General features: G+C 37.1%; 2 protein-coding genes across 6 annotated transcripts in view; one reads left to right on the top strand and one right to left on the bottom strand.

The window, feature by feature from the left end:
• The window catches only part of LOC122495760 (MDM2 binding protein), an 83,280-nt gene extending 65,884 nt beyond the window's left edge, over positions 1-17,396 (bottom strand). For both annotated transcript variants that reach the window (XM_043601672.1, XM_043601673.1), the window contains exons 1-9: positions 17,203-17,396; positions 16,316-16,396; positions 11,316-11,389; positions 11,071-11,219; positions 8,737-8,795; positions 7,144-7,288; positions 5,863-5,980; positions 2,010-2,144; positions 120-214 (exon numbers count right to left, since the gene is read on the bottom strand). In XM_043601672.1, coding sequence (XP_043457607.1) covers positions 120-214; positions 2,010-2,144; positions 5,863-5,980; positions 7,144-7,288; positions 8,737-8,795; positions 11,071-11,219; positions 11,316-11,389; positions 16,316-16,396; positions 17,203-17,320 — 974 coding nt within the window. In that variant the 5' untranslated portion in view covers positions 17,321-17,396. The remainder of the gene's footprint in view (positions 1-119; positions 215-2,009; positions 2,145-5,862; positions 5,981-7,143; positions 7,289-8,736; positions 8,796-11,070; positions 11,220-11,315; positions 11,390-16,315; positions 16,397-17,202) is intronic.
• Positions 17,397-17,424: 28 nt separating this feature from the next.
• The window catches only part of MRPL13 (mitochondrial ribosomal protein L13), a 49,018-nt gene continuing 40,257 nt past the window's right edge, over positions 17,425-26,185 (top strand). The window contains exons 1-2 of one of the 4 annotated variants that reach the window (XM_043601677.1): positions 17,425-17,724; positions 20,829-20,952. In XM_043601677.1, the coding sequence (XP_043457612.1) occupies positions 17,698-17,724; positions 20,829-20,952 (151 nt within the window). In that variant the 5' untranslated portion in view covers positions 17,425-17,697. Of the gene's footprint in view, positions 17,908-20,828; positions 20,953-26,185 lie in introns of all 4 variants that reach the window. The other 3 variants (XM_043601676.1, XM_043601675.1, XM_043601674.1) reach the window with 3 other exon arrangements.

Below are 26,185 nucleotides of genomic sequence, written 5' to 3'. Positions count from 1 at the left end.
ATATACTGAATATTATTAACGAAAAAAAATCCATCATGGTCCAATATCTAAAAGTGAAGGAAACATTCTACGTGACACAGAAAATATAATCTAAAATGAATACGTAAATAAAAGGATACAATTCAAATTCAATATCCGACATATAGCAGGAGGGCAGATCTGATAATTTTATTATCTGCACAAATTCTAAAGCAGAGCCATAGTAATGGAAAACCTAGGAAAGAAATAAGATTATGTAATACTTTAAATTCTATAAATAAAATAAAAGTAAATAAATTAGCAATTAGGGCTTAACACTAAAATGGATGTTTAAAAGCAAGTATTTACACATTATGCAAGCCAAATATTAGATCCTCTATAGCAGACAAGAGTTTCTTCCATTCTAATTTTACCTTTCAGAGTAGAGACAGACATAGAGATTTCTTAGTAACTGAAGAGTTTTAACAGAGGGAAAATGAGTCTAGAAAGAGGCAAGCAATAGAAGGCAGGAGTTCTCAACTTTTCGTGTTTATTTTCAGTAAGACAGACAGATGACCCAAGAGGCTAGGATGTTGAAGAAACAAATTTAGAGGGTCTGTAAGACTGAGAGAGAGAAAGAGAAGATTCTCTGGTATGAACTTAGATTGAGTGGTATGTTGAGATTAATAAAATAAAAATAAAAATAAAAATAAAATAAGATTCTTCAAAGAAATGCTGAAGAAATTAAGAGAACCAGTGAACCCATCAGTCCTAATTAGCAAAGATAGCTCCACTTGGAAAAATAAACTTGCAGTATTTCTTTGGGCAGAACCTAATAGTGAAGGAGGACAGGTATTTTAAGAGTTGAGATGAGAGTATGTCACTGGAAGGACAAAGAAAAGCAAACATATCTTGAGGAGACTACACAAAGTTTTAAACTTGCAGAAAGCTGAGTAATTTCACCATATACAATTATGCATATATACACACATAAAGACACACATATACTTACAGAGTATATGTGTATGTGTGCATATATACACATGTAGAGAGAGAGAGAGAGAAACAGAGACATTTATTAAAGAGGTTTTACCCTAAGATTTCCACCGATAGCAGCAAAATATAAATACATTATTCATATTTGAATAATGAATAAATGAATAATGAATACAATATTCATAATATTAGAAAAAAAACTATTAACAGTCCTGTGAAAGATGGCCATGGTAGTTTACTTAAAGTAACCATTCTGAACAAATATTGGGAAATGTGTTCACATCAGAAATATGCCCCTTTTATACTACCCTTTGATCAGAAAATATTACCCATCAATCTGACATCATTGTAACTTCATGACTGTTGTTTTGTACATTCTTGAATTCTGTCTTTCAAAGTGAATTTCTAAAATGTTTCTACATAAACCCATGTTATTTTTCTAATATAAAAAAAAAGGTCAACTAAACCCTTTTAAAATTGTTTTACTTTATAATTACCTGCATTTTAAGAATAAATCTATGGAGATATGGGACACAAACTAACACGTCTTAAACCGTGAAAGAAGCAAACGTATGGTACTGGAATCCCTTACCTCATTTAAACTTTGTAATAACTTTGTAAGGTAAGTGTGTTCTTGTCTCCATTTCACAAATGAATTAATCAATCTACCCAGGTTACCACAACTTACAGGTAACAGAGCCAGGTTTCAAACCCCGGTCTACCCAACATCAAGGCCTGTTCTTTTTCCAGTGTATCACATTCCCCCCGAACTGAGTCTTAAAGGTCTCATAGCAAAGTCCTAACCAAAGGAAGTTTCAGGCCTATATTGATCTAAGGTTAGGATCATTCCATTTTAAAAATAACTTAAAGTAGTGATAGTTTTGCTAATAACATAGTGTAATTTAAGCACTTAATTACAGTTATAATAAAAATTATGCAAGTGAGCACATTTAAGCACATATACTAGGAATGTTAATTTCAAGATTCAAAGATATCTTATAAGAACAAAAATATGCCTGAATGGATGATTGGAAAATGAATTAAATATAGATTACCTTTGGTAAAATATTCTTATCCTTTGATGGTAATGTCTTTTTGGCAAGAATGCAAGGATTTAAAGTAGATGTACTAAAATTCTTAGGAGTGACTCCCTTTAAACAAAATTCAGGAAAAATAATTTCAGATCCAAACTGAAAAGAAACCAAGAGAACACAGTTACAAATATCATGAATAAAGTTACAAAGATCAATACATCTTAATGCGATGTAAAAGTTAAGAAAACCACATGTAAATATATTTTTGATTCCTCAGCTCAAAATGTGATTCCTCCATTTATGAACACATCCTTCCTGTTTCAACTTACACATGGATCTTTTTATGAAAAGCTCTCATTGGCCCTACAGCAGCCCACAAGAGTCTATTAAGGCCATTCCATGCAACCACAGAACCAAACAACCTCCTTTACATATACTTGTTCAATATCTGGCTTCCTACCAGTCTGTAAGCTCTGCAAAACACAAGCCTGTCTGTCTTATTCACCACAAATCCTTAGGACAATGCCTCACACATAGTTTGCTTTCAAAATAAATTCACGAAAAGACCAATTCCTACAGAAGTAGTAATAGTAGAGGTGTTAATAGTAACGGTAACAATGAGAGCTAATATTTAATGAGTGGTTACTTTGTACTTTACATAATTTAACCTTTACAAAAATCTATGAGGTAGGAACTATTATTACACTTATCTTACAGATGAAGACAACTGTGGCACCAAATGGCTAAATATTGCCCTATAGGTCACACAAAATTAGCAAGAAATAGAGTAGGGATTTGAATGCTGACAATCTAAGTCTAGAATCTATGTCTTTGATCACTACCATGCACCTACATTAAAAGCTATTCTCCACCAAAGCAAGTGATTTCAAGTTGTAAATGCATCCTGTGTGGGTATGAACATTTAATTTCCTATTCATAAAACAATAGAATTGCATGAAAAGAACCCTGCCCTTATTTGTCTGTATGCAAACATGCAGTTTCAAAAAATGTATACAAAACCAATTCTCATCGTTAATTTTATCTTACACTCTTCCAGCTGACTGTGTGGCTTGTTTATGTTAAAATCACTTGCAGAGGTTTGCCTGTAGGTTTAACTTTCCAAGGTAAGGATGAGGCAGCATGAAAATCAGCAAGAAGGACCCAATCACATTAATTCCTATTTTCTTAGCACAAGTTTTACTAAGCCATAATTAAGGGTGAATTGAAAAGGAAAAAAAATCTACTAATTAGTGCAATAAATCTTCATAGAAATGCAAGGCCCAACTCATGCTCCCATGTCACCCTGAACATTAAGAAACTTTCTTTAGTTTTGCCTATCTTCAAAAATATATACAATACTAGAAATATATTTATTTTAACATGGACATAACTTACAAAAGCCACCAAACATATTCATTCATTGTAAGAGATAGCAAAATAAAATTGGAGCCTCACAGAAAGTTAAGATTAGTGGGGCTGAACTAATCAGTTTTATCTTGTAGTTGAGAAATCTGGGATCTTGTAAGGTTACAAAAAAGTGTTCAAATTAGAGAGCTGGCAAAGTAATCTTGAAAAAGAAAACCAAAGCAGGAGGCATCACAATCCTGGACTTCAAGCTGTATTACAAAGCTGTAATCATCAAGACAGTATGGTACTGGCACAATAACAGACACTCAGATCAATGGAACAGAATAGAGAACACAGAATGGACCCACAAACGTATGGTCAACTAATCTTTGACAAAGCAGGAAGAATATCCAATGGAATAGAGTCCTTTAGCAAATGGTGCTGGGGAAACTGGACAGCGACAAGCAGAAAAATGAACTTTCTTACACCATACACAAAAATAAACTCAAAATAGATGAAAGAAAGACCTAAATGTAAGACAGGAAGCCATCAAAATCCTCAAGGAGAAAGCAGGCAAAAACCTCTTTGATCTTGCCCGCAGCAATTTCTTACTCAAAACGTCTCTGGAGGCAAGGAAAACAAAAGCAAAAATGAACTACTGGGACCTCATCAAAATAAAAAGCTTCTGCACAGCAAAGGAAACAATCAGCAAAACTAAAAGGCAACCGACAGAATGGGAGAAGATATTTGAAAACAACATATCAGATAATGGGTTAATATCCAAAATCTATAAAGAATTCATCAAACTCAACACCCAAAAAACAAATAATCCAGTGAAGAAATGGGCAAAAGACATGAATAGATGCTTCGCCAAAGAAGAAATCCAGATGGCCAACCAACACATGAAAAAATGCCCAACATCACTCATCATCAGGGAAATACAAATCAAAACTAAAATGAGATACCACCTTACACCTGTCAGAATGGCTAACAACAATTCAGACACAACAGATGTTGGTGAGGATGCGGAGAAAGAGGATCTCTTTTGCACTGCTGGTGGGAATGCAAGCTGGTGCAGCCACTCTGGAAAACAGTATGGAAATTCCTCAAAAAACTTGGGGCGCCTGGGTGGCGCAGTCGGTTAAGCGTCCGACTTCGGCCAGGTCACGATCTCACGGTCTGGGAGTTCGAGCCCCGCATCAGGCTCTGGGCTGATGGCTCAGAGCCTGGAGCCTGTTTCCGATTCTGTGTCTCCCTCTCTCTCTGTCCCTCCCCTGCTCATGCTCTGTCTCTCTCTGTCCCAAAAATAAATAAAAGTTGAAAAAAAAAAAAAAAAAAAAAAAAAAAAACAAACAAAAAACTAATAATAGAACTATCCTACGACCCAGCAAATACACTCCTAGGTATTTATCCAAGGGATACAGGTGTGCCATTTCAAAGGGGCACATGCACCCCAGTGTTTATAGCAGCACTATCAACAATGGAAAGAGCCCAAATGTCCATCGATGGATCAATGGATAAAGAAGATGTGGTATGTATGTATGTATGTATGTACATATATGTACATGTGTGTGCACATATATGTGTATATATACATATGTGTGTACACATATGTACCTATATATGTATACATACAATGGAGTATTACCTGACAATCAAAAAGAATGAAATCTTGCCATTTGCAACTACATGGGAACTAGAGGGTATTATGCTAAGTGAAATTAGTCAGAGAGACAAATATCATTATGACTTCACTCATATGGGGACTTTTAAGATACAAAACAGATGAACATAAGGGAAGGGAAGTAAAAATAATACAAAAATAGGGAGGGGGACAAAACATAAGAGACTCTTAAATATGGAGAACAAACAGAGGGTTGCTGGAGAGGTTGTAGGAGGGGGGATGGGCTAAATGGGTAAGGGGCATTAAGGAATCTACTCCTAAAATCTTTGTTGCACTATATGCTAACTAACTTGGATGTAAATTAAAAAGATAAATAAAAAAAAAATTAGAGAGCTGGTTAGTAGAGAGCAGTGATCATGTAAAGTGGTATAGGTAAAAGAATACGGTCTAAGCAGTTTTCCAGTGGTTTATACATGCATTGAAATAAAGCAGCTTGGATATTGCTTCTCGGCCTTTTGGCTAAGATCAAGTGAAATAAAGCAGCTTGGATAAACAACATGAACTCAACTAATGTCAAATTCTGTTTTTAAAAGAACGTTAGATTCTAGAACTGTAGTGTCCAAAACATAACCATGCTGACTATTTAAATTAAAATAAAGTTAAAAATTCAATTTTTGGTTGAAGTAGTCATGTATAAAGTGCTCATAGCAACATAAGGCTAGTGGCTACTGCATTAACACAGGAAGAATATTTCTATCACTAAAGAAAATTCTTCTCAGATGTTGCTATTCTAGAACATCTTTATAAGGTACATTTTCATTCAGATTCATTTAAACTATCTGCGTTGTAAATAAAGTTGAAAGCCCTGCTTTGCAAATGGTGATAACTGAGAAATCCACTTACCTTTCTTTCCCATATCTGAATCTTTCCCCTCCATAATTCCTTTGAGTCAATAGCATTTTTGAGATCTTCTAAAGATATGACATTAGCAGAAAGGTATTCTGCAATTTTCTGATAATTTCTATAAATAAAGGATTATGATAGTTAAATACAGGGTTTCATATCCTACTTAGATTTAATGGTTATGGTTAACTACAATCCTAACAGGCAAAAATGCAAAGTTTCTACCGCTGCTTTTATGTACTAATATTGTAGAACGTTCCTTAAGTCACTCTCTGAGGGTGTCTCTATCACATGTCCATTTAATATTGGCTTAAGTGTGTCAGATAGATACATACATGTATATACACATACACAGATTTAATATTAGTCCTTTATGTTTAAAGGGAGAACTGCTCTCCTAATTTTTCCCCATACATCTTGTATGGAATCCATAATAGTACTTATCACAGACTATCATAACTATCAGCATTCCTATTTCTCCCTGTATTTCAATGAACAAGATCAAATGGCACCTTCTTAACTCAACAGCATCTATCGCTGTGCTTGGCATAAAGTCAGTACTCAATACACACTTGTTAAATGAAGAAAATCACAAAGTTAATAAATCCAATGGAATACTTAAGGATCAAAACAGTAATATACAATTGATCCTTACTAAAATATAAATCACAACAATATATATCTATTTCTACATTGCACATAAAACAAAAAACAAATACAACATCACAAATCCAGTGTATCCATGGTATTCATCACGGTGCTCAATGGACAATACAAACCTATTTAAGAGCACACAGTGTGTTTAGATAATTAATGCTCAAAAATGATTATAAAACTGCATTGATGACACTTACTAAACACTTAAATATCTCAGAAATATTAAATATGAAATAAGAAAAATCCAGATTTTCTCAATAAACCTGTAATAACAGTATGACATAAAACTATCTTATCACATTAAAAAAGTCATCGGGATGCCTGAGTGGCTCAGTTGGTTGGTTGTCCAACTTCGGCTCAGATCATGATCTCACGGTTCATGAGTTTGAGACCCGCATTGGGCTCTGTGCTGACAGCTCAGAGCCTGGAGCCTGCTTCAGATTCTGTGTCTCCCTCTCTCTCTGCCCCTCCCCCACTCATGCTCGCTTGCTCTCTCTCTCTCTCTCTCTCAAAAATAAACATTAAACAAAATCTTCAAGTGATAAGTTATTAAAATTAGGATGGCATGTTAATTGTGAAAACAGATTACACAGACAGCAACCAAATATGAACAAAGAAGCTTACATTACACAATTATTTCCTGCTATAGTTATTTTTGCTGAATACCATTCCTTTAAATGTTTTAATGCTCCTATAGTAGGTAAACAGTCTTTCAATTTGGGAGGATCTTTGTCAGAAGGCAACAGTATTACATCTATCATTGCTCTACCTAGAAAGAGAATAAGGCATTTTCATAATTAAAAAAATACACATTTAGAAGTTCAAAATTTCTAAATGTTCATCATTGGATTTAAAGCCATGTTATCTTGAAATAGCTAACATAACAGAAAACAATGAACTGTATCATAATTACTTGCCAGTTATGTACCAATGCTTAATTATACACATTGCTCTTGAGATCATCAATGCTATTGTTGTACTGAACAGAGAAACAGAGAAAAAAAATCTGTGCAATTTCAGTATATTTTTCTATACTTAATTTATACAAAACGGAATGAATTAATATAAAATTGTAATGGTCAAATAAATTATTTCTTTTTATAGGACAATAAAACACTCAGAAAACTCAATTATATTGACAATATCATTGGTTCCTAAGAAAAAAGTATAACTTCATGAAACTTCACATTTTATAAATTTATAAATGTACCAAAAAACCTAGAAAATGTTAACAAAACCGAACCAAACAGAAATTTGATAATGAAAGCTTTCTATTTTGCTAAAACAGCAATTGCATATTTCAACGCATATTCTGAATTTGACACATTTTATTTAAAAAATTGGTATGTTTATTTATCTATGTATTCAGTTATTTCCCACATAGAATCTTATACTAAGATAGGATTTTGAATATAAGGATCAAACTGTGAGCTTTCAAGTCCCTCATGGTAATCACATTTGCTTTGCTCATCATTACATACTCAGCTCCTAGTACAATACATGATCTATGATAGATGCAACAAATGTGTGCTTAATAAATGACTTTCAATAATGAAAAATATTCAAGAAAAGCTCTTCAAAAGTATTTACAGATGCCAAATTGTACCAGGTTTTAGATGCCAGCTACTTGATTGACACAAGGAAAGATAAATTTCAGAGAGGCTACAGCTTTAAGAATAGCATGATACAGTATTTCATAAAATATACTTGTCATTATTGTAAAAAAAAAAAGGGGGTGGGGGGCTCTGTAAACAAATGCTGAGTGAAGGGCTTCTTTTACCGTAGAATTTTCTATTTGATAAAGTATACAGTGACCCCACACCTTAAAAGATGTTGCCAAAATGATCTAGGTTAAAGAACTTGTTTTTCCAGGAATTGTTATAGGACTCATGTTCTACAGAATGTACTATGTAAAACAATGGTATATAGTGGAAAGATTCTTCAGTAATAACTAAATAAGGAAATGGAGACTGGTATTTAATTTTCTAAGTTCTAATTTTTTTCTAACTAAATAAAAACAAGAGAACTGTAGTGTCTCAGTAATATACTTTATTAAAGCAGTGAAGTATGTTTGATATCAACTTCAATTAAGAAATTATTTTTCATTTTGAGTTTCAAAATTAGAAGTGAGAACATAAGCATAAAGGTTGAATTCATCACTCATTCATAGGAAGTATAAGATAAGACATATTCCCAAAAATAGTCATAAAATATTACCAGGAGCAGGAAGTTTGTCAGACAATTGATGCAAATTTTCTGCAGATTCTTCATACAGGCTAAAACAAAAGGGTAAGTTAGAAAACACACACATACACATACACATTACATATAATCATAACAGTTAATATTAACTAAATGAATCTATGTGCCAGATACTATGAAGTATGTTAGATACATTATCTTGATCTTCAGGAACCCACAAGGCACTACTATAATATTCTTATCCTTACTTTAAATAATTTGCCTACAGTCACATAACTAGCAGGTGTAGAAAGTAGGATTCAGAGTCCAAGTTATTAGCCACATCCCCAAAAAACAAACAATAAAAAGGGAAAAAAACTCCCTAAATTATATCTAGTACATTAAATATAAATCATAACTAATAGACCAAACATTTTTCTGAACCCTAAAAGTACAGTATTGCTAAGTGTTTAAAAAAGAAGGATACTGCTTTTCTCTGAATGGCATACAATAGCCATGACTGGAAAATAGGATGATGTCCTCCAATTCTTCAAAATCTTTTCATTTTATCCAAATGATGAATTTTTCTTTTTCAAAAATCTATTGTATAACATAAAATTACTTAAACCCTTTATTAGAAACCTGCCATTATCTAGAAAACTTAAGGCATCTTATGATAAAGCATAGTTTTCAAGCTCCCTCTTGTGGAAATAACTATTAGGTCACTTACTAGAAATAATTACTTTTACGCTCCTTATCTTTTAATAATGGTGGGAAAACATGGATGCTAAGAACTCTAAGGCTAGAAGGCACCTTAGAAATCACCTAAGGATCTCAACACTGTATAGACAAGATAATAAAGGACCAGAGAAATGAAGTGATTGGTCCACAATCAAGTAACTAGAAACTACCTCTACTGAGCCCTGGGTTTATACCCTTTCCTTGGTTCTACAATGTATCCTTTCATTAATCAGTACAAACAAATATAAATAAAAAACAGGAAAACAGAATTTTTAAAGTCTGCAGTAATTTATAGAAGTATTATAATATATGATTACTACAGTAAACAAAAATAGTTTTTGTAATGAAATATTATGGAAGACTAAAATAAAAGGTATTAATTATGAGTCGAAGATGGGATATTTCATGAAGAGAAAAATAATCACAACTTATATCACCTGGACCAACTTATATATTATACCACAATTCAAAAAACCTAAAAGTGAAGCCAATCATCTATATAATCCGCAGAAACTCTATGCTCAAGATATACATAAATTGAATAAATCATATATATCAACCTCAAATAGCAAAATGATAATCATAATTTGAGTTTGAATGCCAGTTATTAACCTCAAATTCCAGTTTCTTTTTTTAAAAGTGTATTTATTTTGAGGAGAGAGAGAGAGAGAGAGATAGAATCAAGATCATGCCAACACCTACAAATGAGTTGTTTTCCCTCTCTTTTCATCTCTGAAAGAATTTATCTAAAATGGATGCTAGTCCTTAAATATTTGGGAGAATAATTTGGTGAAGTCATACTGGCCTAGAGTTTGATAGTGGGAAAATTTTTTAACAATTCAATTACTTTATTATTTTTTTTAATGTTTATTTATTATTTTATTTTGAAAGCGAGCGAGCAAGCCTGAGTGGGGGAGGGGCAGAGAGGGACAGGGAGGGAGAGAAAGAATCCCAAGCAGGCTCTGTGCTATCAGGGCTCAAACTCAGGAACTGTGAGATCATGACCTGAGCCCAAACCAACAGTTGGACGTTTAACCAACTGAGCCACCCAGGTGCTCCATTACATTCAAGTTTCTCTTCAAGCTCTTAAAATTCATAATCAGACAGAATTCATCTTCAAGAAAGTGACATATTGGGGTGCCTGGGTGGCTCAGTCGGTTGAGCGTCCGACTTCAGCTCAGGTCACAATCTCACGGTCCGTGAGTTTGAGCCCCTCGTCAGGCTCTGGGCTGATGGCTCAGAGCCTGGAGCCTGCTTCCGATTCTGTGTCTCCCTCTCTCTCTGCCCCTCCCCCGTTCATGCTCTGTCTCTCTCTGTCTCAAAAATAAATAAACGTTAAAAATTTTTTTTAAAAAAAGTGACATATTAGTTAGAATGTCACTTTTTATGATTAATGCAATTGTGTAAGCTTAAGAAGCTAGATATTTTCAGATACCAATTTTTCCATTTTACAGTTTTATTCAAATAAAAGGCCCAAATTGCCCATCTCCCAAAATAGAGTTGAAAATTTCAATAACTAAAATTTCCTTCCTATGGCTGCTAAAAAAAATCTCATTTTCACTCTTGTGGCTGAAATACTGTGTACTGTTAAAATATTTTAAAGATATTATAGAAAGCATATAAGCATACTCAGCCAAGGATAATGATTCTCTGCTATTACTATCTTCTTCCTCAAAACACTCAGCGCTCAAACATTCTTCAATATTTGTTTGAAGAACATCTTCAATTTCATCTTTTTCTGTACCAAAATGTATCTCTTCCCAGTGAGAACTGCAAAACTAATATATCAAAAGATTGCATTAAATAATGGGTTTCTGAAATTACTTACATTGGCAAAGACATTCACTAATGCCTATTTTTTTCATTTCTATTACCTGATAAAATCCACATATTGCCTGCACTGCAAAGAACCACTTCTTGGGAGCAGGTATGCCGCCTACCGAACATGCTTGAAAACAAAATCGTGCTTATTAGAAGAAAGGCGTATCACAAATAAGCAGATGCTACAGTATCTATACTTAGAGAATTATATAATTTTTATTACAGTATATAGTTCTTCAAGATATACGTGTGTATATGCATATACATATATATTACATGGATCTTTTTAAAATCTCTAAAAATTTAAATAGAACAATCTGCCCAAAGAGCAAAATTATTCACTCACAATGAATACTTTTATTTTGTCACAACTCAAAATCCATACTATTTTAATCATCATTTCAAACACTAAAACCTACCAAGAAAAAAACCCCAACACCCACTTAATTACTACTGAGTCATGCAAAACTGCGTAAGTGATGGTAAGAGATCTAGTTCCCTCTTCAAAGACAACGAAGGTCTGGTTCAGCCTGGCCAGAAAGAGAGAGAGGAGATAAAACAATAGCCTCATGACATTTTCTACTCCCCTCTAAAGCCATTTCAAAATGTTGTGTATCCAACATGCAACTGTAACTGATGGGGGAGTGTGGGGCAAGTTGAGGGCAAAATACAGGTGGGTACCCTCCCTCCCTTGGCCCAGTGGAATATTGTTTGGACACTCCTGGCTACCCAAGAACAAAGGAAAGGGGTTTAAGTACTTGCCATGGTAATGTGGGAAACTAAGGCAAAGGAAAAATTAAATCCCCTTACTGCCTATAGCCCAATGACAAGTCCTTGAAACCAGCAGAGTGACCTCCCTCTAGGAGCTCAGCTGCCTGGAGGATGACACTTTGCTAGGGGCAAAAGAGAATCTTAGCTTAACGTTATCCCAACTTCGAGGATCCTGTAAATCTACTTCCATTATCTCAACTGCCCCAAGATATATGCTAGCAATTATACTCCAAGCTTATGGCCCTGATATACAACTGAAGGGTCTCCTGACTGAGGTTTTATTAAACGGTAATAAATGATGTTTCCCTAGCAACAGGTAGCCCCTAAAGGTCCTGAAAACCTTGCTTCCAAAATTCCTTGGAAACTTACTCTATCCCTGACCCCCCTCCCAACCTGACGGTATATAATGAGTTTACCTGTCATGACCCCATGCAGCATTCCCTACCCCTGGGTCCTGTCTCCATGCTTTAATAAAATCACCTTTTCGCACCAAAGAGGTCTTCAAGAATTCTTTCTTGGCCTTCGGCTCCAGACCACCCCAGCATCACCCCAAAACTTCATCATAACTACATTCATTAACGGCACCAATAACTAACGTTATAAAATCTGATAGCTCTTACCACTGTTGTTACTTGACCTCTCAACATAAGAATAAGAAAGGAATGAAAGATGACACAGTTGACTACTTTCTCCTTAAAACACTTGATTTCTGTGGAACCTATCTTTCCAGCTACTCCTCATGCCTTTAAAAACTGGTGTGCAGGGGCGCCTGGGTGGCTCAGTCGGTTAAGCGTCCGACTTCGGCTCAGGTCATGATCTCGCGGTCCATGAGTTCAAGCCCCGTGTCGGGCTCTGTGATGACAGCTCAGAGCCTGGAGCCTGTTTCAGATTCTGTGTCTCCCTCTCTCTGACCCTCCCCCGTTCATGCTCGGTCTCTCTCTGTCTCAAAAATAAATAAACGTTAAAAAAAACAAACAAAAAAAAAACTGGTGTTCAGTTCCTTTAAATATTGGGATTCAGGGGCGCCTGGGTGGCACAGTCGGTTAAGCGTCCGACTTCAGCCAGGTCACGATCTCACGGTCCCACGGTCCGGGAGTTTGAGCCCCGAGTCGGGCTCTGGGCTGATGGCTCAGAGCCTGGAGCCTGTTTCCGATTCTGTGTCTCCCTCTCTCTCTGCCCCTCCCCCGTTCATGCTCTGTCTCTCTCTGTCCCAAAAATAAATAAATAAACGTTGAAAAAAAATTTTTTTTAAATAAATATTGGGATTCAGTTCAAGATTTTCTGCTCTTCTCACTATCCATAAACAATCCCATCCTTTCTCATAGTTTGGACTGACATCTACATATTGATGATTCTATTATCTGTATCTCCAGCCTTACTTTGCCTTTTGAGTTCTGGACACACGTATCCAACTTTTGCAAAACATTTTCAATTTGACATCTTACGGGGCAACTAAATACATGTTCCGAATTGAACATGTCATTTGATGAGGTCTTGGGGTGATAGTGGGGTTCAGAGCTGACAGCCAAGAAAGAATTCTTGAAGATGTCTTTTGGTGCAAAAAGATGATTTTATTAAAGCAAGGAGACAGGACCTGTGGGCAGAAAGAGCAGCACTGGGGTTGTGAACAGTGACTACTTATATACCAAGGAGTTGGGGAAGATAAATTCAAGAGGGAGTTTCTTGAAGAGATTTCCATATGCTAAAGAGGACTCACAGATTACTAGAGGCCTAGCTATTATCAAGCTAAGGTTGTTTTTTCCCTCTAGCAAAGCATTAGCATTAAGATGGTAGGGAGTTCCTGGAGATTAGGCTATTAATAAGATTGTTTTTTCTTGTAATATTACTAAGATATTTGTAAACTAATGGAGACTCTATCAGTTTAACCATTTGTTTTCTGTCCTTTCCTTTGTTCTTGGGCAGCCAGGAGTGCCTGAGAAATATTACACATATTCCACCGGGGCGGGGGGGGGGAGGGTTGTGCTAGCTTGTGCTGGGCTCTCACTCAGCTTGTCTTATGGCCCCTCATCAACCATGCCTCAAACTCTAATTCTCCTATCTTGCTACATGCCACCACTTATACTATACCCAAGCCAGAAATCTAATGTCATTCTTGATTGCTTTCTCACACTACCCTTCTCCTGAATCCCACCAATGCAACACTAGGTCAGGTGGATTCTACCTCCATAATTTCTTTCAGATCCATTTTCCTCTACCTCGGCTACCTCTCTTATTTCTTAGCTGGTCTTCTGCAGCAGCCCCCTCATGCCTATACTTTCCTCCAATTTGTCCACTAGACTGTAGCCAGAATACTTCAACAACACAGATGTCACCAGATCTCTTCCTTCACTAAGGCCTTTAATGGCTAATTATCATTATGAAGAAGTCCAAGAGCCCTGACATGATTTACAAAGTCCTCCACATTGCTATGCCTATCTCTCCAGCCTTATCTCAATTATAATCATATTATACTTCCAGTTTCTCAGACTTGCCATATTACTGAAAGCAATAATGTTCACAGGGTAAGAAATTCAATCTCTTTGCATGGTTCTGATATGCAGATTTCAGTTCCCATGATTTAAATAACACCTGGTCCCCCAAAACAGGGCTCAAACTGCAGCTATCATGGTTTACTAATCAACTGTAATTGCCTAAAGCAAAACTTCACTGCTAGCTTCTCATATCGCAAATCACTACATAAATCAAAGATGTGTATCATGATCAGTGACCAATCACATTACTACTTTTCAAAGTTTGTTGCTGATTGGTCACTGCATAGCTGTTATTCAGTTCATATGAATAGATGACAAATATGTAATTGTGTTTCCTTCTTGTCTCCCAGTGATAAATTTACATATTTTACAAAAATGGGTAACAGGAAGAGGAAATTGGCAAAAGGAAAAAAAAAAATAGATAAAGGCACAGCAAAGAAGCAAAAAGTGATTAACACCAAAAGTGACATTCAAATCTAATGTAAATGGATTCTAAAAATAGCTGCTGTGAAAGAGAGAACCCAGTGTGGGGTTTGAACTCAGGAACCAAGAGATCATGACCTGAGCTGAAGTCGGATGCTCAACAGATTGAGGCACCCAGGCGCCCCTTGGACAAGAAACTTCTATCTACCCAAACAGGAAGCAAAAGTTATCCCAAGAATTCCTATAATGCTCCCAATATTTCTTCAATGTATACTTTCAAGGCATAAGTGAAAGAAAAGCTTTCTTGCAATACCAGTAGTATTGACTTAAATTATACCAACTTGAAAAAGTAATGAGTACTACCACAACTTGGCAAACAGACTAGGGCAGCATGAACATTTACAACCAAGACAGACTAGGGCAGCATGAGTGAGCACCCTACCCGGAGCATCTCCAGAAACTTCCTTCAGCTTTTAATTTGGTCTGTTTTGGTTATCTCCTTTTTCTGAGCCCTTGAAAGACACTCTCAGAGGCCAAGAAGAGGAAGTAAAAGAGAAGATAACTATAAAAAAAAAAAAAATAAGTAGATGGATTTGTATAATGCCAATAGAAACCAAAGGAGAAGAGATTTTTACAAAGCAAAGGCTGGTCAAATAAGCCAAATACTTTGAAAAAGGTAAAGCAGACAAGAGCGGAGACAAGATTACTGTGTTTAACAATTATGAAGTGCTTTTAAGAAAATCAATAAGAGATAAGGGTGGAAAAAAATGGTAAGAAATGTGTAAGAGCATTAATAATGTATTTGTACTCAGGACAAATCATAAATCCTCCTTATAATACCACATTACCCTATTATATATGGAGCTAAAGATAGGCAAGGAAATACCACAAAGGGAACAAAAGTCAAGCTGAGAACCTAGAATAATTTTAATAATAATTTTCACACAATTTAATGACATTCAAGCAGCAGGAAGAGGGAATTAGCATCTTTTTCAGTTTTGTATTTCCTTACTTATCTCCCTATCCCAGTGATGTGTGCAGTCAACAAGTATCTTTCATACTTTTTTTTTTCAACGTTTATTTATTTTTTTCGGACAGAGAGAGACAGAGCATGAACGGGGGAGGGGCAGAGAGAGAGGGAGACACAGAATCAGAAACAGGCTCCAGGCTCTGAGCCATCAGCCCAGAGCCTGACGCGGGGCTCGAACTCACGGACCGCGAGATCGTGACCTGGCTGAAGTCGGACGCTTAACCGACTGCGCCACCCAGGCGCCCCTCTTTCACACTTTTAAGTGACCAAATTAATTAAATTTATTTCCAACACAAATACAGGGGCCAGAGAAAAAAGGGGCTCATGTTATACTTACCAGGAAAAGTACTATCTTCTGGATTCATTGAAGCACTAATGCTTCTTTTCAGGAGGTGATAAACATTTGCTGCTGTTAAATCTGAAAAAGAAAAGGCAAACTAACTCAATGGGCACAAGAGTTACATAATCTAGGCCTATTCCAATTTCACCATCAGAGACTCTCCAGAAAAACACGTTGTACATAAAAGAGCTACACAGAGAAAACCCAAAAGGCTCGTGGTTTATACACGCTAGCCAGTTAAATATTCAAAATTCCCCCCAAAGGATAATTTTAAGCAGAGAAGGGAAACTCTGTCACAATACTCTATACACAACCACATATATTTTCTCCTCAAGATGCCTGCTCAATCAAAACAAACAAATAAATAAAATGCAGTGCGGATTATAGACAGAAACACCAAAAAGGAGTGTAATTTCAAACGGTCACGATTGTTTTAAATTTACCATTTTTTTTTAATCTTAGTTTTTATATGTAGGATATCTCCTCCCATTAGGATGTAGACTCTAGGAGAGTAAGATCCTTGTCCATCTTGTTCCTTTCTGTATTACTTGTATTTGGAACATAGAGTTGACGGAATCGCCTATTGAATGCATATATTTCTAACAAGAAGACATTCCATTCCGAAGGCACAGAGAATAAATCAGTTAAATTTTTACTGTGCCAAGAACTTCTGAGCACTGGAATTGTGCATCCACAAATTTGTCCCTATTTCTCCACGAAGATAATGACATTTTTCAGCCCTTATTGGGACGATCCCATAGAGTCTCAGATTCTCGGGACAACTCGAGATAGCCCCCCTCCCTCACCGGCAGAACTTGATCTCAAACTTAAATTTCTTCCCCTCCCCGCCAGCGGTTCCCGCTCTTTCTCAGCCCTGCGCTTACCCGGCTGTTTCTCGGTACCCTCAACGGACGACTTCCCAGGCCCATGATCCACTTCCCCACCCGCTGCTGACGGGACTTTTGCTTCCCCCCAGATCACAAGGAGCAGGTACCGATCCATCTCCTTCGAGCCGAGCTCCTATTTCAGATCTTGGTTTCCACATCCAAATAGTCGCGCGCTGCTTAGGCACTTCCGGTTTCCATCCACCAAATTTAGGTCGGCTGGAAATTGTGCGCGCTGGGTCGGTTTGCCTCAGCTTTTCCAGCCGGCGGGTTCTTTGGGGGAGTTATTCTGTCAATGACTGCATTATTTCCTCCTGTCAGGATGAAAGTGCTACCATGGGAAGATTGGAGGAGACCCAGAAAAAGCAGAGAAACTGACGACGGCTGGCTGGCCTAGGAACTGTCATGCTTGCCTATATATGTTTCCCGCCGGGCCATTAATGCTGGGGTCTGGCCGTGGACCCTGGGAATAGGACGGTCCTGCAAGTGGAGAAAATGTCGAGTTTCTCTAGGGCGCCCCAGGTGAGCTTGAACTCTTGTGGCTTGATGGAGTTCATTATGCTGGCAGAAGGAAGTCAGTGGCTTCGGTGGATTTAGTGATGCTGAGTGGGCAGGAAAGAGGAGTTCCTGGGCCAGGAGATGATGCCTCGGGAAAGCCCTTATGAGAATCGTGATTCTGGCCGCCGCTTGCTGTTGTTCTCTTTGGTATTCGTCTCCTCTTTTCAGTTAGCCCTTTTCATGACTTTTTTTCTAAGGAAAGAGTATTCAGATAGGGCACTGTAGACCATTGTAAGGATTTGCTTATTACTGAATAAAATGAGGATCTAGTTAGTGAAGGGTTTGGAGCCAGGAAGTGACAGTGATCTCACTTAAAAGTGTTAGAAGGAGCTCTCTGGCAGCTGAGTTAAGAATAGACTGTTCAGAGGTGGGGATTGGTGGAAGGTAGAAACAAAGAGTCGGTTTAGAGGCCAACTGCAGTGATCCAGGCTAAACACGATGGTGGCACAAACCGAACGAGACAGTATAGGGTTGAAAAGTGGTCAGGTTTTGTTTGAAGGTGGAGTCAAAAGGATTTCCTGAAGGATTGAATGTGAGCTGACAACGAAGGAACAAGGATTACTCTAAGGTTTTTTGTTTCTGAAACCGGAAGCGTGTGCCATCAGCTGAGATAGGGAAGACTGAAATTGAAGCAGGTTTCAGGTAGAAGAGCTGGAGTTCAGCTTTGGGTCTGTTGACCTGAGATGCTTCTTAGCCCAGTCCTGCTCCAGGAGTGATTCCTTCCTTGAACTGTTGGTTACCTCTCCTGGATGAAGCAAATTTAAGAAGTAAAATTAAAAATTTGAAAACTTTACAGCAGTTTGATGATATGGCGGTATTTTAATGGTTTTTGAACAAGGTTTGTTTTTTTTAATCAAAATATTGATCTGCAATGGAATGGGGACAAACTAGTCTTTAGGAGATGGTTTAAAAAGCATTGTAGTGCAGCTACCAAATGGGCAATTGGTACAATTGTAGAGTTCAGGAAAGAGGTCAAGGCTAGAGATGTAAATTTCTACACTTGGGAGTCATAAGCATGGAAATGACATGTAAACATACGAGTCTGGATGTAGTCATTGAGAAGGTGTGTATAGAAAAGAGAGAAGGACCAAGAACTGAATTCTGGAACATTTCAACATTTCAGTGGCAAGAGATAGGAAAACAAGCAAAGAAGGGAAAAAACCAACAGAGGGTGGTGTCCTGGAAATCAAGTGAGGAAAGAATATCCAGGAGAAGGAAATGATCACCTGTATTGAAGACTTAGAATTGACCAAGGGATTCAGTGACATGAAGGTCCTGGTAACTTTGACAGGCAATAGAGAGAGGGTGATGGGTGTGGGAGAAGAAAAGCCAGGGTGGAGCAGGCTGAAGTCAGCATGAGGACAAATTGGAGTAAAGACAACTCTTTGGGAGAATTTTGCCACAAAGGAGGCAGTAGGTAAGTGAGGTAGAGAGGGTTTGTTTTTTGTTTTGTTTTGTTTAACTTTATTATGGAGAATTTCAATCCTATATAAATGAAGGTACAGCCCAGTTTCAAAAACCTCATAGCCAATATTTTTTCATCTGTACCCCCCATTCACTTCTTCCCCTTATGAATCTGAGATGAATCTCAAGATTCCTGCTATTTCATAAATAAATATTTCAGTATGTTCTCTATAAGGATTCTTTTTGGAAATATAATCCCAATACCATTTATCAAAGACAAAAAGTAATCATGATTCCTTAATATCAGATATCTAGTATATGTTCAAATCCCCAATTTTCTCATTTATGTTATAGAAATACATAAATTTTTACTGTTTGTTCCTTTGGTTTAGGATTTAGAATGTAATAATTTCATGTTTTTTAGTTCTCTCTTAAGTTCTTTTTCCTATTTTTTCCTTTGCAATTTATTGAAGACAAAAGATTGTCCTATAGACTTCCCACTGTTTGAATCCTTTTTTATTTTTATTTTTATTTTTTTAGTTAGTCATAAGCTGAGAGTACTAGGGAAAAGATATGGGCTAGAGGCTGTCTTTATTTGCAGAAGACATGATTGTCTTTGTGAAAAATCAGATGGAATCTAAGAAAAGCTCCTAAAACTGATAAGTTTAGCAAAGTTGCAGGGTACAAGACCAAAATGCAAAAAATGAGGTGTATTTCTATATACTAGCAACGAACAGAAATTTAAATTAAAAATACAATACTATTTACAATGGCATCAAAATATGTGAAATACTTAAGAGAGAAATCTGACAAAAGAGAGGAGAACAAGTAGAAACTAGAAAAGTGAGAAAGGAAAAAAAAATGGTGAGCAGTTTAGAAGCTGATATGAGGTTTGTAATAATAAAATTTAAAATAAGCCCAATTAGCCTGATTGTATTTTTTCCAGCATTGTTTAGCAACCCGTGTATATGCATACAGAAAGCATCTGGTTGACATCTCTATGGGCTGGAATTTTCTGAGAGCTTGAAAGTACTGATGGATACTACAAAGACAATGGTTTATGCCTGACGCAGCCTAAAGATGTCTGTGTAAGGCAGCTATGTAAAATTTAAGTTTATTCAACATCCTCCATCTATACTTGTCTAGCTATATTCTGTTACTTACCTCTTCCATGGAATTGAACTGCTGAATAGTTTTCAGTTCCCAATTAGCTACTCATTTTTCAATTTAATACATATTAGTCTTCAAAGTATTTTTGAAGACCTTATAAACAGTTCCTGCTTTCATAAGAGTTCCCATTACTCTTCCAGATTCTATTCTGTATGATATCAAAAATTGTTATAATATAAAGGAAAATATATCTTTGAAATGTTTTAAATAAAATATCATCCACACTGCTAATAGGAAGGCAGGCAAGAAAAATTACTGTGTTAATCTTTGTAGAATGTAAAAAGACCCTCCTTTTCCAGAAACAAATGAAAACAAAACCAAAACAATTATTTAGTGACAGGATCTTTTTTCAAAGTAATTATTGATATTAACAGTAGAATATACATGATGGTATATAATAATCTCAATTATTTCCATTTTAATTAGAACTTTCTTTATTGTTTTCTCTGTCTCTGTCTCTCTGTCTCTCTCTCTCTGTCTTTTTTTTCCCCAAGCAATGGGCCACTTTTGCTCGGGTTTGGTATCTCTTAGATGGGAAAATGCAGCCCCCTGGCAAACTGGCTGCTTTGGCATCAATCAAACTTCAAGGATTGCATAAACCTGTATACCATCAACTGAGTGAGTATCATTTTATATGTGTCACGAGTATCCATAATTTTCATGCCAGAATAGAATGTTGAAAAGTCTGACTGAACTACTTCTAAGTACCTCTTTTTTTCTTGGGATCCCTTGTTCCATTCTTACAAAAAAACCTACTGGGGCACTGAAATGAATTTGGTTTATTCACAGGAAAACCATACAGACCAGTTTGCCTGAGATAACCCCATTTTATGTCATTACCCCAGCAAAATTCTCAGTAGCCTTCCTTTCACTCTCAGATATCCTGAGTGGGACTAGAAATCAAATGTTCACTCTTACATGTGTGTCTTCACATGGCAATGAACATTTGAATAGGGAGTTTTTGAAAGTGAAAAAATAAGTTTGTCTTGTCTTCTAAAAACCTTTCCCCTAGAAAGATGGATAGAGCTAGCGGAACATGGAAAGTTTACTTTTTACTGTTTTGAATTGATAGATTTGATTTTCTGTAACCTTTTTCCAAAACAAAGGAAAAAAGTTGTTTTGAGACTTAAGGTCTTCAGCTTATTGTAGGTAATTCTGATTGACTTCACTTACCTAGGCACTTCAGTGCACACCCAACAAGATCTAGGTGTCAATTCTTACTCTTTGTCTTGACCTGTCAGCAACATTTTGTGCAGCTGATCATAGTGTTAACTTTTTGATACATGAAATACACAAAGATATATACAGTATGTAGACAAATCTATTTTTAAATATAAGTAATATTTTAAAGAAAATTAACAGTTACAATGATGATGAAATAAATACCCATACACTCAACATTTGCGTTATTTCCAATTTTTTTGCCATTACAAACAATATCCCTGTTGGTATTCTTATACCTTTTTTCCAGGGCGCAGGTGGAAGAGTTTCTCCCAGATCTGTCTATAGGACAGGAATTACTGGGTTCAAAGGTGCATGGGAAACTAGGTAGTCTTTATGCTAATGTCCTCTCCTACCAGAGTTTTTATTAGCCATCATCTTCGATAACAGTTGATGTTTTCATTCTTTTTAAGTTTGACTACTCTCATAAATGTGGAATGCATTCTCGTGGTGGTTTTAATTTTCATTTTCCTCATTGCAAATGGAATTAAGTATCTCTTCACTATTTAATGGCCTTTTATCATTTCTTCTTCTGTGAAATATCTGTGCGTGTCTTTTGCCATATTTCCACTGAGTTATTTGTCCTCTACATTTTTCTAACTTTTATGTATAATTTAACATGTAATTTTTTACTCAGTCACTTGAAAATAAGTTGCAGATGTCTCAATAAATCCCCCTGAATGTAGCATGTGTCTCCTAGAATAAGTATATTCCCCTATGTAACCAAAATGCCATTATCATACGTAACAAAATAAACATAATTTGGGGCGCCTGGGTGGCGCAGTCGGTTAAGCGTCCGACTTCAGCCAGGTCACGATCTCGCATTCCGTGAGTTCGAGCCCCGCGTCGGGCTCTGGGCTGATGGCTCAGAGCCTGGAGCCTGTTTCCGATTCTGAGTCTCCCTCTCTCTCTGCCCCTCCCCCGTTCATGCTGTGTCTCTCTCTGTCCCAAAAATAAATAAAAACGTTGAAAAAAAAAATTTAAAAAAAAAAAAAAAAAATAAACATAATTTAATTTTACAGTTTAATGTCCAGTGCATTTTCACTTTTGCCTAGTAGTTTCAAGCATATTTTTTATAGCTGTTACTTTTTTAAAACCAGGACCCAACCAAGCTTTATGTATTATTGCCTTTAATTGTTATGTTCCTTTAGTCTTTTTAAATGTAGAAGAATCCTTCTCTTTTATTTTTTCCTGCCATTAACCTTTTGAGGAGTCCAGGCTAGTTGTCATATAAAGAACTTTCTTCTTAAACACATTCTTTACTTGTTTTGGGATGCGTTCTCTTACTTACCCCTCCTTCCCAGTCCCCTTTGTTTTTTTCAACTTTCCAAACTCCCAATCTTCTCTCATTAAAAATTAGGAGGGGGAGGGGCATGGAGGGCACCTGGATGGTTCAGTTGGTTAAGCCTCTGGTTCTTGGTTTCAGCTCAGCTCAGCTCATGATCTCATGGTTCCTGGTTTTGACCCTTGTGTTGGGCCCTGCACTGACAGTGCAGAAGCTACTTGAGATTCTCTCTCCCTCTCTGTCTCTCTGCCCCTCCCTTGCTCACTCTCTCTCTGTCTCTCAAAATAAATAAATACACTTAAAAAAAAAAAAATAGGAGTGCCCTGAAGCCTGGTCTTTGGACCCCTTCACATTCCTTAGGCAATCACATTCAGGTTCAGGTCTCTAAATATTTTCTGTTAGGCTAAGCTCCCAAATTCATATCTTCATTTTTTACCTTTTCCCTGTATTCCAGACTCCCATAACCACATTTCTACTCAATAAACCTTAGGTGTCCAGTGGGCATCTGCAACATTTTAATGTGTGTTTAACTCCGAGATGTCCTACTTCCTGATTTCCCCCACCCAAAACCAACCTGTTACTTCTGGTTTCCCCATCTTAGTTAACAGCATCTGTATTCTTTTAGTTGGGCTAGTCAGAAGTGTTTGCTTCATTTGTGACTTCTCTTTGTTCAACTCATATATATGGGTATATATCTGAAAAAATATATGTATCTGAAATCTAGCTACTTCTCATTAACTCTTCCACTGTAATTTTAAACCACTTTGCTCTCTAGTTGGGATTATTCCAAAAGCCTCCTCACTGATCTCGCTGCTCCTACTCTTGCCCCAATAGGGTCTTTTCTCTACAGATGAGTTGCAGATGTCTCTTCCAAATGAGAAAGTAAAAGCCAACATTTGCCAGTCCCTACAAGGACCTACACGGTGTGGTCCCTTTTACCTTGCTGAGTTTGCTTCCTACCTCCTAGGGTAATCCACTAAGGCTTGCTGCTCTTTCCTTAATGTGCCTGTCAGCACATTTTTGCCTTAGGGCCTTTTCATATTTTGTTCCCCCTGCCTGGATGGGGTTTTCCAGATTTATGGCTTAATTCTTCACATCTTTCAGATTTCTGCTCATTTGTATTCTGAGAGAGGCCTTCCTCAGTTCCTCTGTCATCTCACCCTTTCACTCTATACTTTACCTTGCCTTTAGGGGCACCTGGGTGGCTCAGTTGGTTAAGCATCCGACTTTGGCCAGAGTCATGATCAGGTCATGATCTCATGATCTCATGGTTCGTGAGTTCAAGCCCCACATCGGGCTCTGTGCTGACAGCTCAGAGCCTGGAGCCTGCTTCAGATTCTGTGTCTTCCTGTCTTTCTGCCCTCCCCCCACTTCCCACCCCCTACCCCCTTGCTCACACTCTCTCTCTCTCCTAAATATAAACATTAAAAAAAATTTTTTTTAATTAGCATTCTCTGATCACCTGACATATATAAATATGTATTCTCCACACCTCCACCACACTAAGTTCTAAGAGGATAGGAACTTTGCCTAAATTTTTCACAGCTATATGCCCAGTGTCTAGAATAGTGTTTGACACATAGTTGGACTACATAAAATGTTTTTTGAGTGAATATATGCATTCATGAATACGAGTTTTGAGAATGAAGAAATTACTTTTAATCGGGGCTCTGGCATTTAGCTAAGTTAGATTTTGGATCTGTGGAGCTAGCAGGGAAAGTACTGCAGATGGGTTGATTTGGGTAAAACCAAGAACTCATGAGTTACGCCATTTCTCATACTTGCTGCTCTAATCTTTTTCTGCACTTTTTAAAAAAATTTTTTTAATGTTTATTTATTTTTGAGAGAGAGAGAGAGAGAGAGAGACAGAATCCGAAGCAGGCTCCAGGCTACAAGCTGTCAGCACAGAGCCTGATGCGAGGCTCGAACTCAGGAACAGTGAGATCATGACCTGAGCCGAAGTCGGATGCTCAACTGACTGAGCCACCCAGGCGCCCCTCTTTTTCTTCACTTAATGAAAATTTCAAAGTCAGCTCACAACCTGTGAAATCTTTAAGTATGGAATATGAATGTAAGGATTTTGTCATGTCAGTGTTAGTTTTTCAAATAGCTTTGTTTTATGTGTGTTTCTGTTTAAAGACAGCTTGTTTAATATACATATTGTTGCTTCTTTAGCGTTGAACTCACGGCTAACCACACAGTAACTCATGCCTGAACGATGCTTATCTAACACAGGATTTCTCTGTAAGACACACTGCAGGCTTCTTGCACTTAGGAATACTACACAGCACTTCAGCATCAGACTCGAGGGATATTTTAAACAGCAAAGTCACTTATAAAAAGCACAGTAATGCCAAAAACCTAGCACTAAATAGACCACAAAAGGACACTGGTTTATAGTAAAAGAGCCGAAACAAAAGACAGTGCATTACCATATTTGACCTCAGCTTATGCATCAAGCTACTCAAATTTTTCACTGCCGTGCACATGTCTGCAAATGACTGGGAAAGCACTGCAAGTTTTAAGATTATCAAATTTTAAGAGAATAGGCAAATTTGTAATACAGAATACATGAATAGTGAGGAGGAACCACACCTTGAAAGTAAAATAGTGGTCAGCAGACCTACGCTTGACTAATTATAAATCTGTTTGCTTTAAAAATCTCGGGTTTTTGTGGGGCACTGGGTGGCTCAGACGGTTGAGTGTCTGACTCTTGGTTTTGGCTCAGGTCATGATCTCACAGTTTGTGGGCTTGAGCCCCATGTCAGGTTCTGTGCTGGAAGTGCTGAACCTGCTTGGGATTCTCTCTCTCCCTCTCTGACCCTACCCAACCCCCCCCCCCCCCCAAGCACTGTGTCTGTCTCTCAAGATAAATAAATAAACTTAAAAACAATATCTGTGGTTTTTGGCAGACAAGGAGAATGTTATAGTCTTAGAATTACCAAGTAACAGAATGAATTCCTTAGGACTTTAGATATTTTAATTGCCTCATTGATATACGTGAGAAGTAAAATCAGAAGAATAAAATGACTTTCTCCCTGTCACTCAGCTATATTATAATAGAACTTGGACCAGAACCCAGGCACCTGTTTCATCAGATAGTAAATTACCCATTCCACATCAGTGTGGTGATTCTTAGCCACTTAAACTATGTTTTCCTGCTAAGTTTTTTTTTTTTTCTTGGTAGTGTTATCAACAAGGTAATATACAAGATCTTTTAGGTTGTTTTTTAAAAAAAAATTTTTAAGTTTATTTATTTTTGACAGAGAGAGACAGTGGGAGTGTGAGCTAGGGAGGGGCAGAGAGAGAGGGAAACCCAGAATCTGAAGCAGCTCCAGGCTCTGA

This window comes from Prionailurus bengalensis, chromosome F2 (genome assembly GCF_016509475.1).
Source record: "Prionailurus bengalensis isolate Pbe53 chromosome F2, Fcat_Pben_1.1_paternal_pri, whole genome shotgun sequence".
NCBI classification, from domain to species: Eukaryota; Metazoa; Chordata; class Mammalia; order Carnivora; family Felidae; genus Prionailurus; species Prionailurus bengalensis.
Note: the sequence above shows the minus strand (reverse complement) of the source record. Positions and strands in the feature narration are given on the sequence as shown.